This window comes from Mauremys mutica, chromosome 15 (genome assembly GCF_020497125.1).
Source record: "Mauremys mutica isolate MM-2020 ecotype Southern chromosome 15, ASM2049712v1, whole genome shotgun sequence".
Taxonomy (NCBI): Eukaryota; Metazoa; Chordata; order Testudines; family Geoemydidae; genus Mauremys; species Mauremys mutica.
Window position 1 is genome coordinate 36,939,856 of NC_059086.1, and position 16,889 is coordinate 36,956,744.

At 62.7% G+C, this 16,889-nt stretch overlaps 1 protein-coding gene across 2 annotated transcripts; it reads left to right on the forward strand.

Moving 5' to 3' along the window:
- The first annotated feature begins 1,388 nt into the window (after positions 1-1,388).
- On the forward strand, positions 1,389-13,456 carry PRMT1 (protein arginine methyltransferase 1). 2 transcript variants are annotated; one of them, XM_044988898.1, is made up of 11 exons: positions 1,399-1,486; positions 2,662-2,715; positions 4,159-4,260; positions 4,941-5,096; positions 8,359-8,422; positions 8,879-9,021; positions 9,456-9,543; positions 11,814-11,929; positions 12,188-12,338; positions 12,560-12,681; positions 12,909-13,456. In XM_044988898.1, the coding sequence occupies exons 1-11, from the start codon at positions 1,457-1,459 to the stop codon at positions 12,990-12,992; spliced, it is 1,110 nt and encodes a 369-aa protein (XP_044844833.1). In that variant the 5' UTR covers positions 1,399-1,456; the 3' UTR covers positions 12,993-13,456. The 2 variants fall into 2 exon arrangements, with proteins under 2 accessions (XP_044844834.1, XP_044844833.1); XM_044988899.1 differs by lacking the exon at positions 2,662-2,715 and having other exon boundaries at positions 1,389-1,486.
- The last annotated feature ends 3,433 nt before the right edge of the window (positions 13,457-16,889 follow it).

The window sequence follows — 16,889 nt, forward strand, 5'->3', positions numbered from 1 at the left end:
CGGGGAGGGGATGCAGTGATCGGTGTTGCAGTGTGGAGGGGAGGGGGTGTTGCAGTGCAGTGGGAGGGGATGCAGTGAGTGGTGATGCAGTGCTGGGGGAGGGGGATGCAGTGAGGGGTGTTGCAGTGATGGAGGAGGGGGATGCAGTGCTGGGGGAGGGGGTGTTGCAGTGTTTTGGGAGGGGGATGCAGTGAGGGGTGTTGTAGTGCTGAGGGAGGGGGCGTTGCAGTGCGGTGGGAGGAGATGTAGTGAGGGGTGTTGCAGTGTGGGGGAGGGGGATGCAGTGCTGGGGGAGGGGTGTTGCAGTGCTGGGGGGGAGGGGTTGCAGTGATGGGGGAGGGGATGCAGTCAGGGGTGTTGCAGTGTGGGGGAGGGGGATGCAGTGCTGGGGGGAGGGGTGTTGCAGTGCTGGGGGGAGGGGTTGCAGTGTGGGGGGAGGGGATGCAGTGAGGGGTGTTCCAGTGGGGGGGAGGGTGATGCAGTGCTGGGGGAGGGGTGTTGCAGTGTGGGGGGAGGGGTTGCAGTGATGGGGGAGGGGATGCAGTCAGGGGTGTTTCAGTGTGGGGGAGGGAGTGGGGCGGGGAGAGCTGCATGACCCCACAGCACTGGGGTTGGGGGCCGGGCTCCAGGTGACAGGCACCTCCCGCACCCAATAATTGCAGGAGGACTTTCCACGGTGGGCGGGCCTGGGTGCTGGAAAGAGCCAATGGGGTTAGTGGCTGGAGGGAGAGGCGGAGCTCTGCCTGTGACGGGCACCAGCGTCTCCAGTGACGTAGATGGGGCACGGTCTCAATACGTGATTGACGTTTCGCTCTGCAAATGGGATGGCCCTGCGAGTGTGAGCGCTCAAGCCCATCATGGGGGCGGGGCTCAGGGTTTGAGTGACACATCGTCCACCAATGGCATTTGCCTGAGGAGGTGCCCGGGAAGGCAATTCCTGAGTGACACCTGCGCCGTCCAATGGCATTCGCCTTTGGCTGTAGGGGCCTGTTACCGTCTGTCGGAGTTTAGCGGCCAGTAGCGTTTGCCCTAGGGAGGATGGGGTGGGGCAACATTGTGAGTGACACCCCTGTGCCCAATGGGAGCGTCACTAGACTATGAGGCGAGGCTTGGAATGCTGAGTGACACCTCCCTCACCTAATAGATACATCTCTGAGCTTGAGGGCGGGCACTCTGAGTGACACCTCCTTCACCCAATAAGAATGCGTATTAGCTGTGGGGGCGGGCCCGTTACTCTGAGTGCCACATCTGTCACCCAATAGGAGCGCCTCTTGAGTGTGGCGGGCGGGCCCCGTCAGATGAGTGACACCTGCCTGGCCCAACGGCAGCACCCAGAGCGAGGGGCGGGGCTTGGTCTCATACGGGACCAATGGGGGCCGAGAGGCGGGGCCGGGCCCTCCCCCGGTATAAGCGGCGGGGGGCGGGGCTCTCGCTCTCTCTGCGCTTCGCTCGCAAGATGGCGGAGGCGACCAACTGCACCATGGAGGTGGGGGCCGGGGCGGCACGTGCGGGGCCGGGGCGCGGGCCCGGCGGGGGGAGGGGCGGGGAGCGGGCGGGCGGGGGTCCCGGAGGGGGGACCTGGGGGGGGCAGGAGCCGGCGAAGGGGCGGGGGCGGGGCTGGGGGAGGGGGCAGGAGCGGGGGGGTTGGGGGGCCGGCGGGGGCGGGGAAGCTCGGGGGGGGGTCCCGGTGGGGGGGGCAGGAGCCGGCGAAGGAGCGGGGGCGGGGCTGGGGGAGGGGGCAGGAGCCGGGGGGCCGGCGGGGGGTCTCGGCGGGCGGGGGCAGGGGAGGGGGAGCCCGGGGGGGGCGGGGGCGGGGGCGGGTCTCGGCGGGGGAGGAGGAGCCCGGTGGGGGCGGGGGTCTCGGCGGGGGGGTCTCGGCGGCCCCACGCGGCTCACGCCTGCGGATAAAGGGGCGGGGGCGGCCCGGGAGGCGGATCCGCGGGGGGGGTGATTGGGGCGGGGCCTGTGCGAGGGGAAATGGGGGGGGGCGCGTCCATCTCCCACCGCTGCGAAGCGCGGGGTCCCTGCGGCTGGTTTCCGGTCCCGCGACCTCCTCGCTTTGGGGAGTGGGGGTGGGGCAGAGCTGGGGGGGCTGCGGGTCGGGAGTGAGGGGCGGGGGCGGGGGGGGCTGGGCTGGGGGGGGCAGGAGGTCGGGAGTGAGGGGCAGGGCGCGGGGGGGGCTGCGGGTCGGGAGTGGGGGGCACCGGCAGGGCGGGGGGGGCTGCGGGTCGGGAGTGGGGGGCACCGGCAGGGCGGGGGGGGCTGCGGGTCGGGAGTGGGGGACACCGGCGGCGCGGGGGGGGCTGCGGGTCGGGAGTGGGGGACACCGGCAGCGCTGGGGGGGGCTGCGGGTCGGGAGTGGGGGGCACCGGCAGGGCGGGGGGGGTGCAGGTCGGGAGTGGGGGGCACCGGCAGCGTTGGGGGGGGGCTGCGGGTTGGGAGTGGGGGGCACCGGCGGGGTGGGGGGGCTGTTCTGTTCCGGGCCCGGCTCGGTGCTTATTCTCCGTGGGGTTGGACCCCCCCCGTGACCCCTGTCTCCCCTCCCCTGGCAGCTGAGAACAGTGGCCCCGGGCACAGTGTTAGGGAGACCTTGGCTCTGGGGGGCTCGGCCCCCCCTGTCCCCGAGCCCCCCATTGACTTGTCTCCGTTACTTTCTCCTAGAATTTTGTAGCCACCCTGGCTAATGGGATGAGCCTGCAGACTGCGGTAGAAGATGTAAATATCCTTTGAGTGAGGGGCCAGGCCAGGGCTCGGGGGCTAGTGACCCCCAGGGCCGGCCGGTAACTTCTTCCCCCCCCCTCCCCCCGCTCGTTCCCAGCACTGACTGGTGACACCCCACCCCCGACCCTTCCCCCATTTCTGCTGCCCCCCCCCCCCCGGGCCTTGCCCTGCCCTATCCCGGGGCAGCCCGCCCCCAACCCCCCCTCTGGAGTCAGATAAACCATGGGGAGGGGGACCAAAGGGATCCAGGACACCCCCCATCCCCATCCCAGCTCAGAGCATCTGCCCCCTCCGCAGGCAGGTTGTGACCCATTGCTCAGCCCTAAGGGGGGCAGCGTGTGTCTGCTGGGGGCGGGGGGGCTTTCTGCAGGGCGGTCCCATAGGGAGCTCCTAGGGCCCTGTGTTCTGTATGGGGGTTACTGGCTGGGAGTCTGTGAGGGGGGCGGGTAGCTGCCGGGGGGCTGTGCATGGTTGGACCTCGGGGGGGCAAGGCAGTAGCTGTTGGCTCTGTGCCTGGCGGGGGGGCTTTGTGCTTGGGTGGGGGGCTGTGTCCTGGGGGGGGGGGCAGGTGGCTGCAGGGGAGGGAGGGGGGGATCCAGTAATTCCCCAGGTTCCTTAACTTGGTCTCCAGCTCCTGCAGTGCATTGTGGGTGCGGTCGGTGGGGGAACGGAGGTGGGGCTCGGGGAGACCCAGCTCTGCGGGGGGCTGGAATGGGGGGGCTCGGGGGCTACGCGTCCTAGCCCCGCATTGTTCCTGCCAAGCAGACGTGCACTGGGCCCCACCAGGGGAGGGGGCAGGATGGGGGGCCGGGTCCCCTGACGCCAAGCCTTCAGCCCAGCCCCCCAGAGTGGTGCTGTCTGGTGCCAGGGGGCTCTGCATGGGGGGTGATGACGCTACGTGGGGCCTGGTGTTGGGGATGTGGGGGGGGCTACAGGCTGGGTCTGTGGGGCAGGTCATAGAGGGTGGATACTGGCTGGACTGGGTCTGTGGGGCTGATGTCGGAGCTGGGGGGTGGATACAGGCCGGGCTGGGCCTGTGGGGCTGATGTGGGGGCTGGGTACTGGCCGGGCTGCGTCTGTGGGGCTGATGTGGGGGCTGGTACCGGCCGGGCTGGGCCTGTGGGGCTGATGTGGGGGCTGGATACCGGCTGGGCTGGGCCTGTGGGGCTGATGTGGGGGCTGGGCACCGGCCGGGCTGGGCCTGTGGGGCTGATGTCGGAGCTGGGGGGTGGATACAGGCTGGGCTGGGCCTGTGGGGCTGATGTCGGAGCTGGGGGCTGGTACCGGCCGGGCTGGGCCTGTGGGGCTGATGTGGGGGCTGGGGGGTGGATACAGGCTGGGCTGGGTCTGGGGGGCTGATGGGGGGGCCCTGTGGCTCAGCCCCATCCCTGTGGTGTGTTTGGGAGCATCTGTCTGACCGTAGCCCCCGCCCCCCAGGTGTCCTGCCCCCAGGCTGAGAGCAGCGTGAAGCCCACGGCCGAGGAGATGACGTCCAAGGATTATTACTTCGACTCCTACGCCCACTTCGGCATCCACGAGGTCAGTGCGGGAGGGGAGGGTGCGCTCCAGGGCCGCGGGTTGGGGGCAGAGGTTTCCGTGGGGTACGTGGCTTCGTGGGCACATCCCTGCCACCTGTCCCCATCCCTACCAGGAGGAACTGGAGGATGAGGTGCACTGGGTGGGGTTGGGTGGCTCCCTTCCTCCCAGGAGGTGCTGCAGGACAAGGCATTTGGGGTTGGGGGGCCCCAGCTGACCCCCATATCCCCCAAGTGATGCTGAAGGATGAGAGGCGTGGGGTTGGGGGCCCCGTATGCCCCCAGGAGACGCTGAAGGACGAGGGGCGTGGGGAGTGGGCTGGGTGGGGTTGGGGGGCCCCCGCTGACCCCCATATCCCCCCAGGAGATGCTGAAGGACGAGGGGCGTGGGGAGTGGGCTGGGTGGGGTTGGGGGGCCCCCGCTGACCCCCATATCCCCCCAGGAGATGCTGAAGGACGAGGGGCGTGGGGAGTGGGCTGGGTGGGGTTGGGGGGCCCCCGCTGACCCCCTGTCCCTCCCACAGGAGACGCTGAAGGATGAGGGGCGTGGGGAGTGGGCTGGGTGGGGTTGGGGGGCCCCCGCTGACCCCCTGTCCCTCCCACAGGAGACGCTGAAGGATGAGGGGTGTGGGGAGTGGGCTGGGTGGGGTTGGGGGGCCCCCGCTGACCCCCATATCCCCCCAGGAGATGCTGAAGGACGAGGTTCGCACTCTGACCTACAGAAACTCCATGTTCCACAACCGGCACCTCTTCAAGGACAAGGTGGTTCTGGACGTGGGCAGCGGCACTGGGATTCTCTGCATGTTCGCGGCCAAGGCGGGCGCCAAGCGGGTCATCGGGGTGAGTCCCGGGCCCCCTGCCCCCTTGCTGCCCAGCTGGGGCTCCCCTCCCGCTTCCCTGCCCTGGGCCCCCCAGGCGTTTCCTAGCACCATAGGGCTGGAAGGGGCCTCGCGAGGGCTCCTGTCCAGTCCCCTGCACTCAGGGCAGGACTCGGTATTGTCTAGACGGCCCCTGACGGGTTTGTCCAACCTGCTCGTAACGATCCCCAACGACGGCGATTCCGCCACCTCCCCGGGCGATTTATTCCAGAGCTTCCCCACCCGACAGGCAGGACGTTTCTCCAGCCGAACCCTCCCGGGCTACAGGTTAAGCCCGTTGCTTCTTGTCCGATCCTCAGATGTTAACGAGAACGATCTTCTCCCTCCTCCTTGGAACAACCTTTTACCAACTTGTGGCTTCTCGTCTCCAGACTAAACAAACCCCAGTTTTCAGTCTTCCCCCATAGCTCACGTTTTCTAGACTTGTCCATCATTTTTGTTGCTCTTCTCTGGACTGTCTCCAATTTGTCCACATCTTTCCTGAAATGTGGCACCCAGAACTGGACACAATCCTCCAGTTGAGACCATGTCAGTGCAGAGCAGAGCGGAAGAATTATTTCTCGTGTCTCGCTTACAACACTCCTGCTAATACATCCCAGAATGATGTTCTCTTCTTACATAAGAACGGCCACACTGGGTCAGACCAAAGGTCCATCCAGCCCAGTGTCCTGTCTGCCGGCAGTGGCCAGTGCCAGGTGCCCCAGAGGGAGTGAACCCAACAGGCAATGATCAAGTGGATGGCAGGAGAGAGAGAGATCATCTCTACCCTCTGACAGAGGCTGGGGCCACCATTCCTACCCAGCCTGGCTATTAGCCATTGATGGACTTAACCTCTGTGAATTTATCCAGTTCTCTTTTAAACCCTGTTCTAGTCCCGGCCTTCACAACCTCCTCAGGCAAGGAGCTCCACAGGTTGACTGTGTGCTGCGTGAAGAAGAACTTCCTTTCATTTGTTTTAAACCTGCTGCTCATTCATTTCATTTGGTGACCCCTAGTTCTTGTATTATGGGAACAAGTAAATCACTTTTCCTTCTTCACTTTCTCCACATAATAATAATTGGAGCTATACCAATCTCCTAGAACTGGAAGGGACCTTGAAAGGTCAAGTCCAGCCCCCTGCCTTCACTAGCAGGACCAATTTTTGCCCCAGATCCCTAAGCGGCCTCCTCAAGGATTGAACTCACAACCCTGGGTTTAGCAGGCCAATGCTCAAACCACTGAGCTATCCCTCCCCCCCTAGGACGATTTTATAGACCTCTGTCATATCCCCCCTTAGTCTCCTCTTTTCCAAGCTGAAAAGTCCCAGCCTCTTTCATCTCTCCTCATACAGGACCCGTTCCAAACCCCGAATCGTTTTAGTTGCTGTTCTCTGAACCTTTTCTAGTGCTAGTAGATCTTTTTGGAGGTGAGGAGACCACATCTGTACACAGTATTCGAGATGTGGGCGTACCATGGATTTCTATAAGGGCAATAAGATATTCTCCATCTTATTCTCTATCCCTTTTTGAATGATTCTGAACATCCTCTTTTTTTGTCGGCCGCTGCACACTGCGTGGACGTCTTCAGAGAACTATCCACGATGGCTCCAAGATCTCTTTCCTGATTAGTTGTAGCTAAATTAGCCCCCATCATGTTGTATGTATAGTTGGGGTTATTTTGTTGCCCAATCACTTAGTTTTGTGGGATCTTTTTGAAGTTCTTCACAATCTGCTTTGCTCTTAACTATCTTGAGCAGTTTAGTATCATCTGCAAACTTTGCCACCTCACTGTTTACCCCTTTCTCCAGATCATTTATGAATACGTTGACTAGGATTGGTCCTAGCACTGACCCTTGGGGAACACCACTAGTTACCCCTCTCCATTCTGAAAACTTACCATTAATTCCTACCCTTTGTTCCCTGTCTTTTAACCAGTTCTCAGTCCATGAAAGGACCTTCCCTCTTATCCCATAGCAACTTAATTTACGCAAGAGCCTTTGGTGAGGGACCTTGTCAAAGGCTTTCTGGAAATCTAAGTACACTATGTCCACTGGATCCCCCTTGTCCACATGTTTGTTGACCCCTTCAAAGAATTCCAATAGATTAGTAAGACACGGTTTCCCTTTACAGAAACCATGTTGACTTTTGCCCAACAATTTGTTCTTCTACGTGTCTGACAATTTTATTCTTTAATATTGTTTCAGCTAATTTGCCCGGTACTGACGTTAGACTTACCAGTCTGTAATTGCCAGGGTCGCCTCTAGAGCCCTTTTTAAATATTGGCGTTACATTAGCTAACTTCCAGTCATTGGGTACCGGAGCTGATTTAATGGACGGGTTACAAACCCTAGTTAATAGTTCTGCAATTTCACATTTGAGTTCTTTCAGAACCCTTGGGTGAATGCCATCTGGTCCCGGTGACTGGTTACTGTTACGTTTATCAATTAATTCCAAAACCTCCTCTAGTGACACTTCAATCTGTGACAGTTCCTCAGATTTGTCACCTCCAAAAGCCAGCTCAGGTTTGGGAATCTCCCTAACATGCTCAGCCGAGAAGACTGAAGCAAAGAGTCCATTTAGTTTCTCCGCAATGACTTTACCGTCTTTAAGCGCTGTTTGGGTCTCGATCGTCCAGGGGCCCCACTGGTTGTTTAGCAGACGTCCTGCTTCTGATGTACATAAAAAAGAAAAATTTGGTTGTTATCTTTTTTGCAACTGCGTTACCCTGTTGACTCATATTTAGCTTGTGATCCACGCTGACCCCCAGATCCCTTTGTGCAGGACCCATTGTGTGTGCGACTGATGGTTCCTTCCGAAGTGGGGCATGTTGCATTTGTCCTCATTGAATTTCACCCCGTTTACTTCAGACCATTTCTCCAGTTCGTCCAGATCATTTTGAATTTCAGTCCTCTCCTCTGAAGCGCTTGCAGCCCCGCCCAGCTTGGTATCGTCCACAGACTGTGTCCGTGTCCTCTCTGTGCCCGTATCTGAATCGTTGGTGAAGACATTGAACAGAACCGGACGCAGACCCGATCCCTGCGGGACCCCACCCGTTACGTCCTTCCAGCCTGACTGTGAACCCCTGATAGCCACCCTCGGGGAACAGTTGGCACCCGTTTCTCTCCTCCCGGGGCCCCACCCCCAATCTCCCCGTTCCGCCCCTAACCCCACGGCGGGGCCTTGCTGTTGGGGTTCATCTCTGAGGGGGGATGTCGTCTCTCCACTGACCCCTGGCTCCCCCTGCAGATCGAGTGCTCCAGCATCTCCGACTACGCCGTCAAAATCGTCAAAGCCAACAAGCTGGACCATGGTGAGTGGGAGCCCCCTGCCCCCACTCCCTCTCCCTCAGGAGCTCCTCAGACCCCCCCGTCTTTCCTGGGGCGCTGCCTCCTCGGAACCTCCTGCCCTCATCCCTGGAGTCCCCCGGAATCCCCTGGGGCGTCCCCCTGCTCCTACGCCCTCTCCCCCAGAGCCCTCCCTGGAGCCACTCCCCCCATTGCCCCCCGGAGCCTCGCTCGGCCTGGTCATGGTTCCTCCCACCTCGACCAGGGCGGCTCTCCCCACAGGGCCCCCGCCCTGCACCCCCATAACAGGAACCAACAGCTCATCCCCTCGCAGCCCCGGGGGTCTGCGTCCATCCTCCCCAGAGCCTTCCCCCTGCCCCACGGCTGGCCCATCCCCCGTGCTGAGACCCCCGTCCCCTCCTCCCCCACGTCTGGCCCATCCCCCGCACTGAGACCCACCCCCCCCATCCCCTCCCCTGCAGTGGTGTCCATCATCAAGGGGAAGGTGGAGGAGGTGGAGCTGCCGGTGGAGAAGGTCGACATCATCATCAGCGAGTGGATGGGCTACTGCCTCTTCTACGAGTCCATGCTCAACACCGTCATCTACGCCCGCGACAAGTGGCTGGTGGGTCCCCGCGGGCCCCCTTCCCTGCCCCCCACCCACCTGCCATGGGGTCAGATGGGAGCCGATTCCCTCGGAGGGGACAGGCCCTGGGTCCCATTCCCCGAGCCAGCCAGTCCCTACCTTGGGAGTGGGTCAGAGCCGGCGCCCCCCAGAGGGGACAGGCCCCTTTCCCTGCCCCCCTGAGCCAGCCAGTCCCTGCCCTGGGGCCGGATGGGAGCTGGCGCCCCCCAGAGGGGACAGGCCCCTTTCCCTGCCCCCCCTGAGCCAGGCGGTTCCTGCCCTGGGGCTGGGTGGGACCTGGCGCCCCCTAGAGGGGACAGGCAGCCAGTGGGTGAGGCCCTGTGTTCAGTTCTGGGGACCCTGTGTCTAGGTGCTGTGGGGGAAACAGGGATTTTAGGGGCTGACACTCAGTGACCCCCCATCTGTCTCCCCAGACCCCCGACGGACTCATCTTCCCTGACCGGGCCACCCTGTACGTCACGGCCATTGAGGACCGGCAGTACAAGGACTACAAGATCCACTGTGAGTGGGGGGGGCTCAGTGTCCTCAGGGCGCCGGGCCTGGTGGCTCTGCCTGGGGGGGGGCTGAACTCGGGGTGTTACTGTCGCTCGGGGGGGGGGGGCTGGGGAGGGCCCTGTCTCTCTGTCCTGGGCGGGGGGGTGTCCCGCGCCGCCTGCGGGGTCTGACTGCGGCTCCTCCCCGGTGACGGGGATCCCGGGGGAGCCCCACGGAGGTTCCTCAGTTAGGGTGAACCCCAAGGAATGGGGCGGACGGGATTTCCCACACCAGCCACCACGGCTTCGGTTACCCCTCCCTGGCCGCCCCGAGTTCCCTCAGCCCCAGTGGTGTTCGACCCGGGGGGCGCGACCCACGCCTGGGAGTGAAGGCGCCTGGACGCGGCGGCGGCTCTGGTCAGCACCGTTAAAAGTCCAGGCATCGGTGCCGCCCGGCTCCGAGTCCCGACCTGTTCGGAGACCCCCACTTCGTCACACCCCCGCCTCCAGCGCTGGCTCTGCTCTCCCATTGGCCGGTTCCCAGGCAATGGGGGCCGGGGGGGCGGTGCCTGCGGGCGGGAGCCGCCTCCGCCGAGGAGCTGGACCTGCTGCTGGCTGCTTCCGGGGCACAGCGCGGTCTGCGGTGCCTGGAGAGGCAGGAAGCCTCCCTCTGCACCCCTGTGCGCCGCTGACTGGGAGGTAACCCCCTGCCCCAGCCCTGACCCCCCCAAAACCAGAGCCCCCTCCTGCACCCCAAACTCCTCAGCTCCAGTCCCACCCCAAGGCCTGCACCCCCAGCCCAGAGCCCTGACCCCCCCCAAAACCAGAGCCCCCTCCTGCACCCCAAACTCCTCAGCCCCAGTCCCACCCCAGAGCCTGCACCCCCAGCCCAGAGCCCCTGCTCCAACCCAGAGCCCCCTCCCACAGCCTGAACCCCTCAGCCCCACCCTGCAGCTCTCATCCCCGCATCCCAGTTCTGAGCCCCTCCCTCACCCCAAACTCCTCATCCCCAGTCCCACCCCAAACTCCTCATCCCCAGCCCGGAGCCCTGACCCCCCTAAAACCAGAGCCCCCTCCACCCCAAACTCCTCATCCCCAGTTCCACCCCAAAGCCTGCACCCCCAGCCCAGAGCCCTGACCCCCTGCTCCAATCCAGAGCCCCCTCCTGCACCCCAAACTCCTCAGCCCCACCCTGCAGCCCTCATCCCCGCACCCCAGTTCTGAGCTCCTCCTGCACCCCAAACTCCTCATCCCCTGTCCCACCCCAAAGCCTGCACCCCTCATTCCCAGCCCCACCCTGCAGCCCTCATCCCCACACTCCAAACCCCTCATCCCCAGCTCCGGTGGGTCACGGGCATCAACTGTTTTCTTCAATGAGTCCCCGGAAAAAAAGTTTGAACGTTCCTGGGTTAAAGCAACGGGGCCTCAGGCCTCCCGCCAGACACCCACCCAGGCGTGCTGGGGATCACTGAACATCGTATTCATCATAGGAGAGAGTTCCACCGACCCCAAAGGATCCGACACGTCACCTCCCAGGTTAATGAATGTGCCAAGATCTTCCCCAAATACGCACGTTCAGCCGAGCCTCATTAACAAAACAAACGTTTATTAAAGAAACGAGAGAATTTGTGGAAAGGTCGGTGCACGGGCAGGCGTGAGCGCAGCTCCGAGCTCGGGTTCCTAGCAGAGGCGATGAGCTCGGTAGCCGCGAAGCATTGGTACAGAATTAGTCCGTAGGTTATAGTCCAGTGGCCGAATTCAGGGTGATCCCGACCGGACTGCAGGTCTGGGTGGTGGTTTAAGCTTCCCCTGCAGGAAGCATCAAGCAGATCGGAGAGAGAAAGATCAGGACACGGGGGGTTCTTAGCCCGTGGAGCCTTTGAGGTAGCCCCGTTTCCCGGGAATTAGCTACCCTGATTAACATAAGGCAGTCGATCCATAGAGACAGTGATTTCATCCAGAGCTTCATCTAAATGTTAATATTCCCTTTTGATCTCTGAATCAGCAGCCATAGCGACAGACAGGAGCCGTCTGTTTGCGGGGCTAACACCTCATCAGATATATGTGTAAACACACAATTAGTGTCGCCTCCAAGTCTCTAACAATCCAGGTTTGCAGTGAGTTGGCGCCTATCTAGCATGGAATGGCCCTAATTACCGTTTACACGCTTTCCTAAGGTCCTTTCTCCCGCAGGGGGTTTAACCCTTTGTGGCCCCGCGTCACACTGTGTATAAGATGCGTTGCCGTTACAGCCACGGCTTGGTCCCTCCTCTGATCCGATAACGTCTCATCCCCCAGGGTGGGAGAACGTCTATGGCTTCGACATGTCCTGCATCAAGGACGTGGCCATCAAGGAGCCGCTGGTGGACGTGGTGGATCCAAAGCAGCTGGTCACCAACGCCTGCCTCATCAAGGTGCAGCGCGGAGGGGGGGGCCAGTGGGGGCGGGGCTGTCAGGAACACGTGCAAGGGGGTGGATGCCAGGAGAGACAATCCCAGCCTGTGGCACTCCCTGCCACTGGATGGCACTGGGACGGAGAGGCCCCCCCGCCCCAGGGGCTCCCCAGGCAGGGCCTGGCGTTGGGGGTGGGATTGCTCTGGGGAGTGGGCGGCGGTGCCGGGGGGCCCGGCGGCGGTGGGTGTGGGGGCCGCGCTGACCCCGCTCTCCCGCAGGAGGTGGACATCTACACGGTGAAGGTGGAGGACCTGACGTTCACCTCGCCCTTCTGCCTGCAAGTGAAACGCAACGACTACATCCACGCGCTCGTGGCGTATTTCAACATCGAGTTCACCCGCTGCCACAAGCGCACGGGCTTCTCCACCAGTACGAGGGGGCGGGGCCAGAGGCTGGCAGTGGGGGCGGGGCTTGGGGAGGGGGCGGGGCTGGGGAGGGGCCAAAGGCTGGCAGTGGGGGCGGGGCTTGGGGAGGGGATGTGGGGGAGGGGCCAAAGGCTGGAACTGGGGGTGGGGCTTGGGGAGGGGGCGGGGCCAAAGGCTGGAACTGGGGGTGGGACCCCCCCCCCTGCTGACGCCCTGCCCCCCCAGGCCCGGAGTCGCCCTACACCCACTGGAAGCAGACGGTGTTCTACATGGAGGACTACCTGACGGTGAAGACGGGCGAGGAGATCTTCGGCACCATCAGCATGAAACCCAACGCCAAGAACAACGTGAGTGGCGGGCGGGGGGGGGGCACCGGCGGGGGCGCCCACATCAGGGCTTGGGGGGCCCCCCCCCTCCCTGGGGTTCTGGAGAGCTGGGTAGTCGTCCTCCAAGGGGCAGTGCCCTGTGGAACTCCCCGCTGCTGGAGAGGGGCCTGGGGGGCAGGGACTGGTGCAGTGCATGCTGGGGGGCAGACCCCCGTGACTGACCCCCCCCCCCCATCTCTCCCCTGCAGCGGGACCTGGACTTCACCATCGACCTGGACTTCAAGGGGCAGCTGTGTGAACTGTCCTGCTCCACGGATTACCGCATGCGCTAGGCCCCCGTGTGGCCCCCCTGTCCCCCCCCTCCCGGGGCGGGCCCAGGGCCCTTCTCACGGCCAGGGGGGCACAGAGCTGCCACTGACTCCCCCCTCCCTGCGCGGCCCTGGGGGGGGCTGATTGTCTCCCTCCGCCCTGGGGCCCCCCACCCCTCCCTCCCGTCTGCTTTTAAACCAGCGACCCCCCCCAGTAACTAAGTACCTCACTGCCCCCCCCTGCCCCAGGACACCCACGAGGGGCTCTGGGGCCCGGCTGATTCCCTCTGCTCTGGTGGGGGGGGCTGCCCTATTTTTTAGCTGGGGGGGCAGGTCGGGGGGGCTATGGGGAGGGTCCCCAGTTTGTGTTTTGCTGACGGTTCTGTCCCCCCCCCCTTTTACCCCCTCCCGGTTGACACATCGTGACTGTTTCATAAGTTATGTTTTTATATGGCTACATTCATGAGAAAATAAAGAGATGAAACGGGGCCCCTGGCTGCCTGGGGAGGGTGGGGGGCCCCCAAACTGTGCCCCCCCCCGTGGCTTCCTGGGTAGGGTGGGCCTGGCATGCCTGGCCTGGCTCCTGCTGCTCTGTACCCCCAAAAACCTGCCTGCGGCGGGGCCCCCCCAGCCTCTGTCCTCTGCAGGGGGAGGGATCCCCAGCCCTGTGTCCTGTCCTGGCCCCCAGAAGCTTCTGGGTGGGGGGGCGAGGGCTCCCCATCTGGGCAGCCCCCCAGGCCAGGAGCTGTATGGCCGCAGATAGCTGAGCTGTACCTGCGGGAGCTAGGCGCGGAACCCAGGTGTCCTGGCTCCTAGCCCCTCCCAGAGCTGGGGATAGAACCCAGGAGTCCTGGCTCCTAGCCCCTCTCAGAGCTGGGGATAGAACCCAGGTGTCCTGGCTCCTAGCCCCTCCCAGAGCTGGGGATAGAACCCAGGAGTCCTGGCTCCTAGCCCCTCTCAGAGCTGGGGATAGAACCCAGGAGTCCTGGCTCCTAGCCCCTCCCAGAGCTGGGGATAGAACCCAGGTGTCCTGGCTCCTAGCCCCTCCCAGAGCTGGGGATAGAACCCAGGAGTCCTGGCTCCTAGCCCCTCCCAGAGCTGGGGATAGAACCCAGGAGTCCTGGCTCCTACCCCTCCCAGAGCTGGGGATAGAACCCAGGAGTCCTGGTTCCTCCCCTGCCTCTGCCTCCATCCTAGGGCTGGGCGGAGAACCCTGGAGTCCTGGCTTCCTTGCTCCCCCGGACCTGCTAAATGCCAGCTGCGGGGTGATTGGGGGGGCTCCCCATGGGGGCGTGGCTTAGAGCTGTGCTCTTGCCCCCCCCCCCCGAGCCCTGGCTGCCCCTGTAGCTGGTCGTCCAGGAAGTGGGGGTCCCGCCTGGAGTGGAGGTGGCAGATTTGGCATTTTTGGGGCAGGGGCTTCCTGGACACCCCCCACTCCCCTGTGGATGCACCAGCTCTTCTCTCCCCCCCCCCGCTAGAAAAATACCCTCAGGTGGGGGCTGCCCTCAGCCTGATCACCCCCCCCAACCCTGCCCCATCCTTGGTGTGTCCCCAAGGGCTGCCCCCCCCCACCAGCCTGGCACATGGGGGGCCCTGATCTGGGGGGGGGAGAGTGGCCTGTCATGGGGCACATGCTGGTCCTGGGTCACATGCCCCTGGGAGTCAGCCGGGCCCTGGGGTTCAAGCCCAGCTTGGGGGGCCTCCCTGAGCGCGTCGGGGGGTCCAAGCTGTGGGTGTTTCCAAGGAAAGCCGAGCCCCCCAGGGCTTTCCGGAGCCCCACAAGCGCCAGGCTCCAGGGGCTGGTTCTCTGGCCCAAAGGCCCCACCTGGGACTCCCCCTTCCCAAGCTGCCTCCTGCCCCGGCTGCCAGGCTTCAACCCGCGGGCCAAGGTCCGTCGCTGCCACTGGGCTCGGCCCCCCCGCACCTGCCCTGGGGGAGCAGCCGAGCTGGGCTCCTGCCGTCGCTTTAAGGCAGGTTTTGTGGGGACCCTGTGGCCTCATCCCCGGCCTCCTGGAATTGGGGCCCCGGGGTCCAGCCGCGGGCACCCCGGGGTCGAGGCTGGTGCTGCGCTCGCTGCTCCTGAGACGCCCGTGTCTGCGCAGCCCCCTGGGAGCGCGGGTCCGGCTGCTTCGCCCGCATGTGGAGCCGCGTTAAAACCCGCTGAGCCGGGTCACCCGAGGACTGACTCACCCCCAGGTTTGGGGTCGTCCGCCGCCCGTAGGGGGGCGTTTCCTCCAGCTCCTTGATAAAAACGGTGCCCAGCGCCAGGCCGAGAACCGGTCCCCACGGGCCGCCCGGAACTCACCCGGGAGCCGGCACAGCCAGTGTTCAAGCGGTTTAACGAGGGCCGGTTTTTAATCCTACTGCCCCGGTGGTACCAAGGCAAACGCCTCCGCACAATTACCTCTCCGCCCGTTGGACGGGAGCTGGTTTGCATAACCCAGCTTGATTGGCATTAATGACCTCGCCCGCTGTCATTCTTCATTAACCAGCTCGGGGTCTGGCTTGAATTCCCCGGGTCGGCCCATTTACCCTTTTTAAATACTAGCACAACCGCGGCTTTCGCCCCGTCTCCCCGCCCTTCCCCAGGGTGCTGCGACGTTGGGGAAAAGCAACGTTCGTGGCCCAGCGAGCGCCTCGGCCAGCTCTTTTAAAACTCTTGGATGGAAGATATCTGGACCTGCTGATTTCAAACGATCTCACTTCCGTAGCTGCTGCTCACCAGCCTCTTGGGAGACTGGTGGAATGGAAAGTGTTATGATGGATTATGACTACATCCTTTTTTTTTTTTTTTACTCAAATACAGACCAGAAATATTGAACAATTCTGTCTTTTCTGCATTATTGTTGCTATTCTAATGTGTTCATCTAGGAGTGGACCAATACCACTAATATACACCTCTACCTCGATACAACGCGCTCCTTGGGAGCCAAAAAATCTTACCGCGTTACAGGTGAAACCGTGTTATACTGAACTTGCTTCAATCCACCAGCGTGCGCAGCCCTGCCCCCCCCCCCCCCCCCGAGCACTGCTTTACCGCGTTATATCCAAATTAGTGTTATGGCAGGTGGCGTTATATCAAGGTAGCGGTGTACTGAAAAATTCAGTGTCCTTAATTAGGCTGGCCCTAGATGTCCCCTGGTGTCCTTTCCCTTCCCTTATCAATTTTCTACAATTCCTAACTGTTGGTTATTTTTAGCAACTACCCCTTGCGTCCATTTGTTACACTTTTTCATAGCTCCTTTTGACTCCCCTCTCAATTAGGCAGTTTTATTTTTTAAAACCCGTCCAGCCGCCTTTCTCACTCCTGGCTTTTTGGACATCTCCATTAAATGTTCTTCAACGATCCTCCTAGCTGCTTTGCCTCCGAATTGTTTCCGGCTTTGTGAAATCAACACATTATAAACGTGAGTGCCTCACCATCGGTTGTGCCACCGCCACAGCTTGGTTTGGTGATGCTGTTCCACTTTATCCGACTCCCAGAGCCAGCAGCGGGATTCGCCCTGCTGGCTTCCAGATCGACGCCATGTGTTTATCCGCTCGTGCGCTACACCTGCCCCCCCCCCCCCCCCGCCCTGGGCTCTAGACCTGCATGGGTGAGTTCTAGATGGATGCCTGTGTCAATGGGCTGTGGCGTGGTCTAGATCCCCGGCCCTGTTCTGGAGCCCCAGACCTGTTCCCGGGTGATCTGCAGCTACCTCTCTCTGCCAGCCCCCCCCGCAGAGGGGCAGGGGCTCCCTGTTTTCCAGAGCCCCCACTTCCCCTTTTCCAACCCCCTTCCCAGGTTAGCAGCAGCAGAATTCAGCTGGCACATTCCCCACCCCCTTAAGTCTGCCCCCCTCCAGGCAGCCATACCCTTAACTCTGCCTGGCATCCATTGGAACAGACCTGGAACCCGCAACATGAATTCCCCAGATGTGT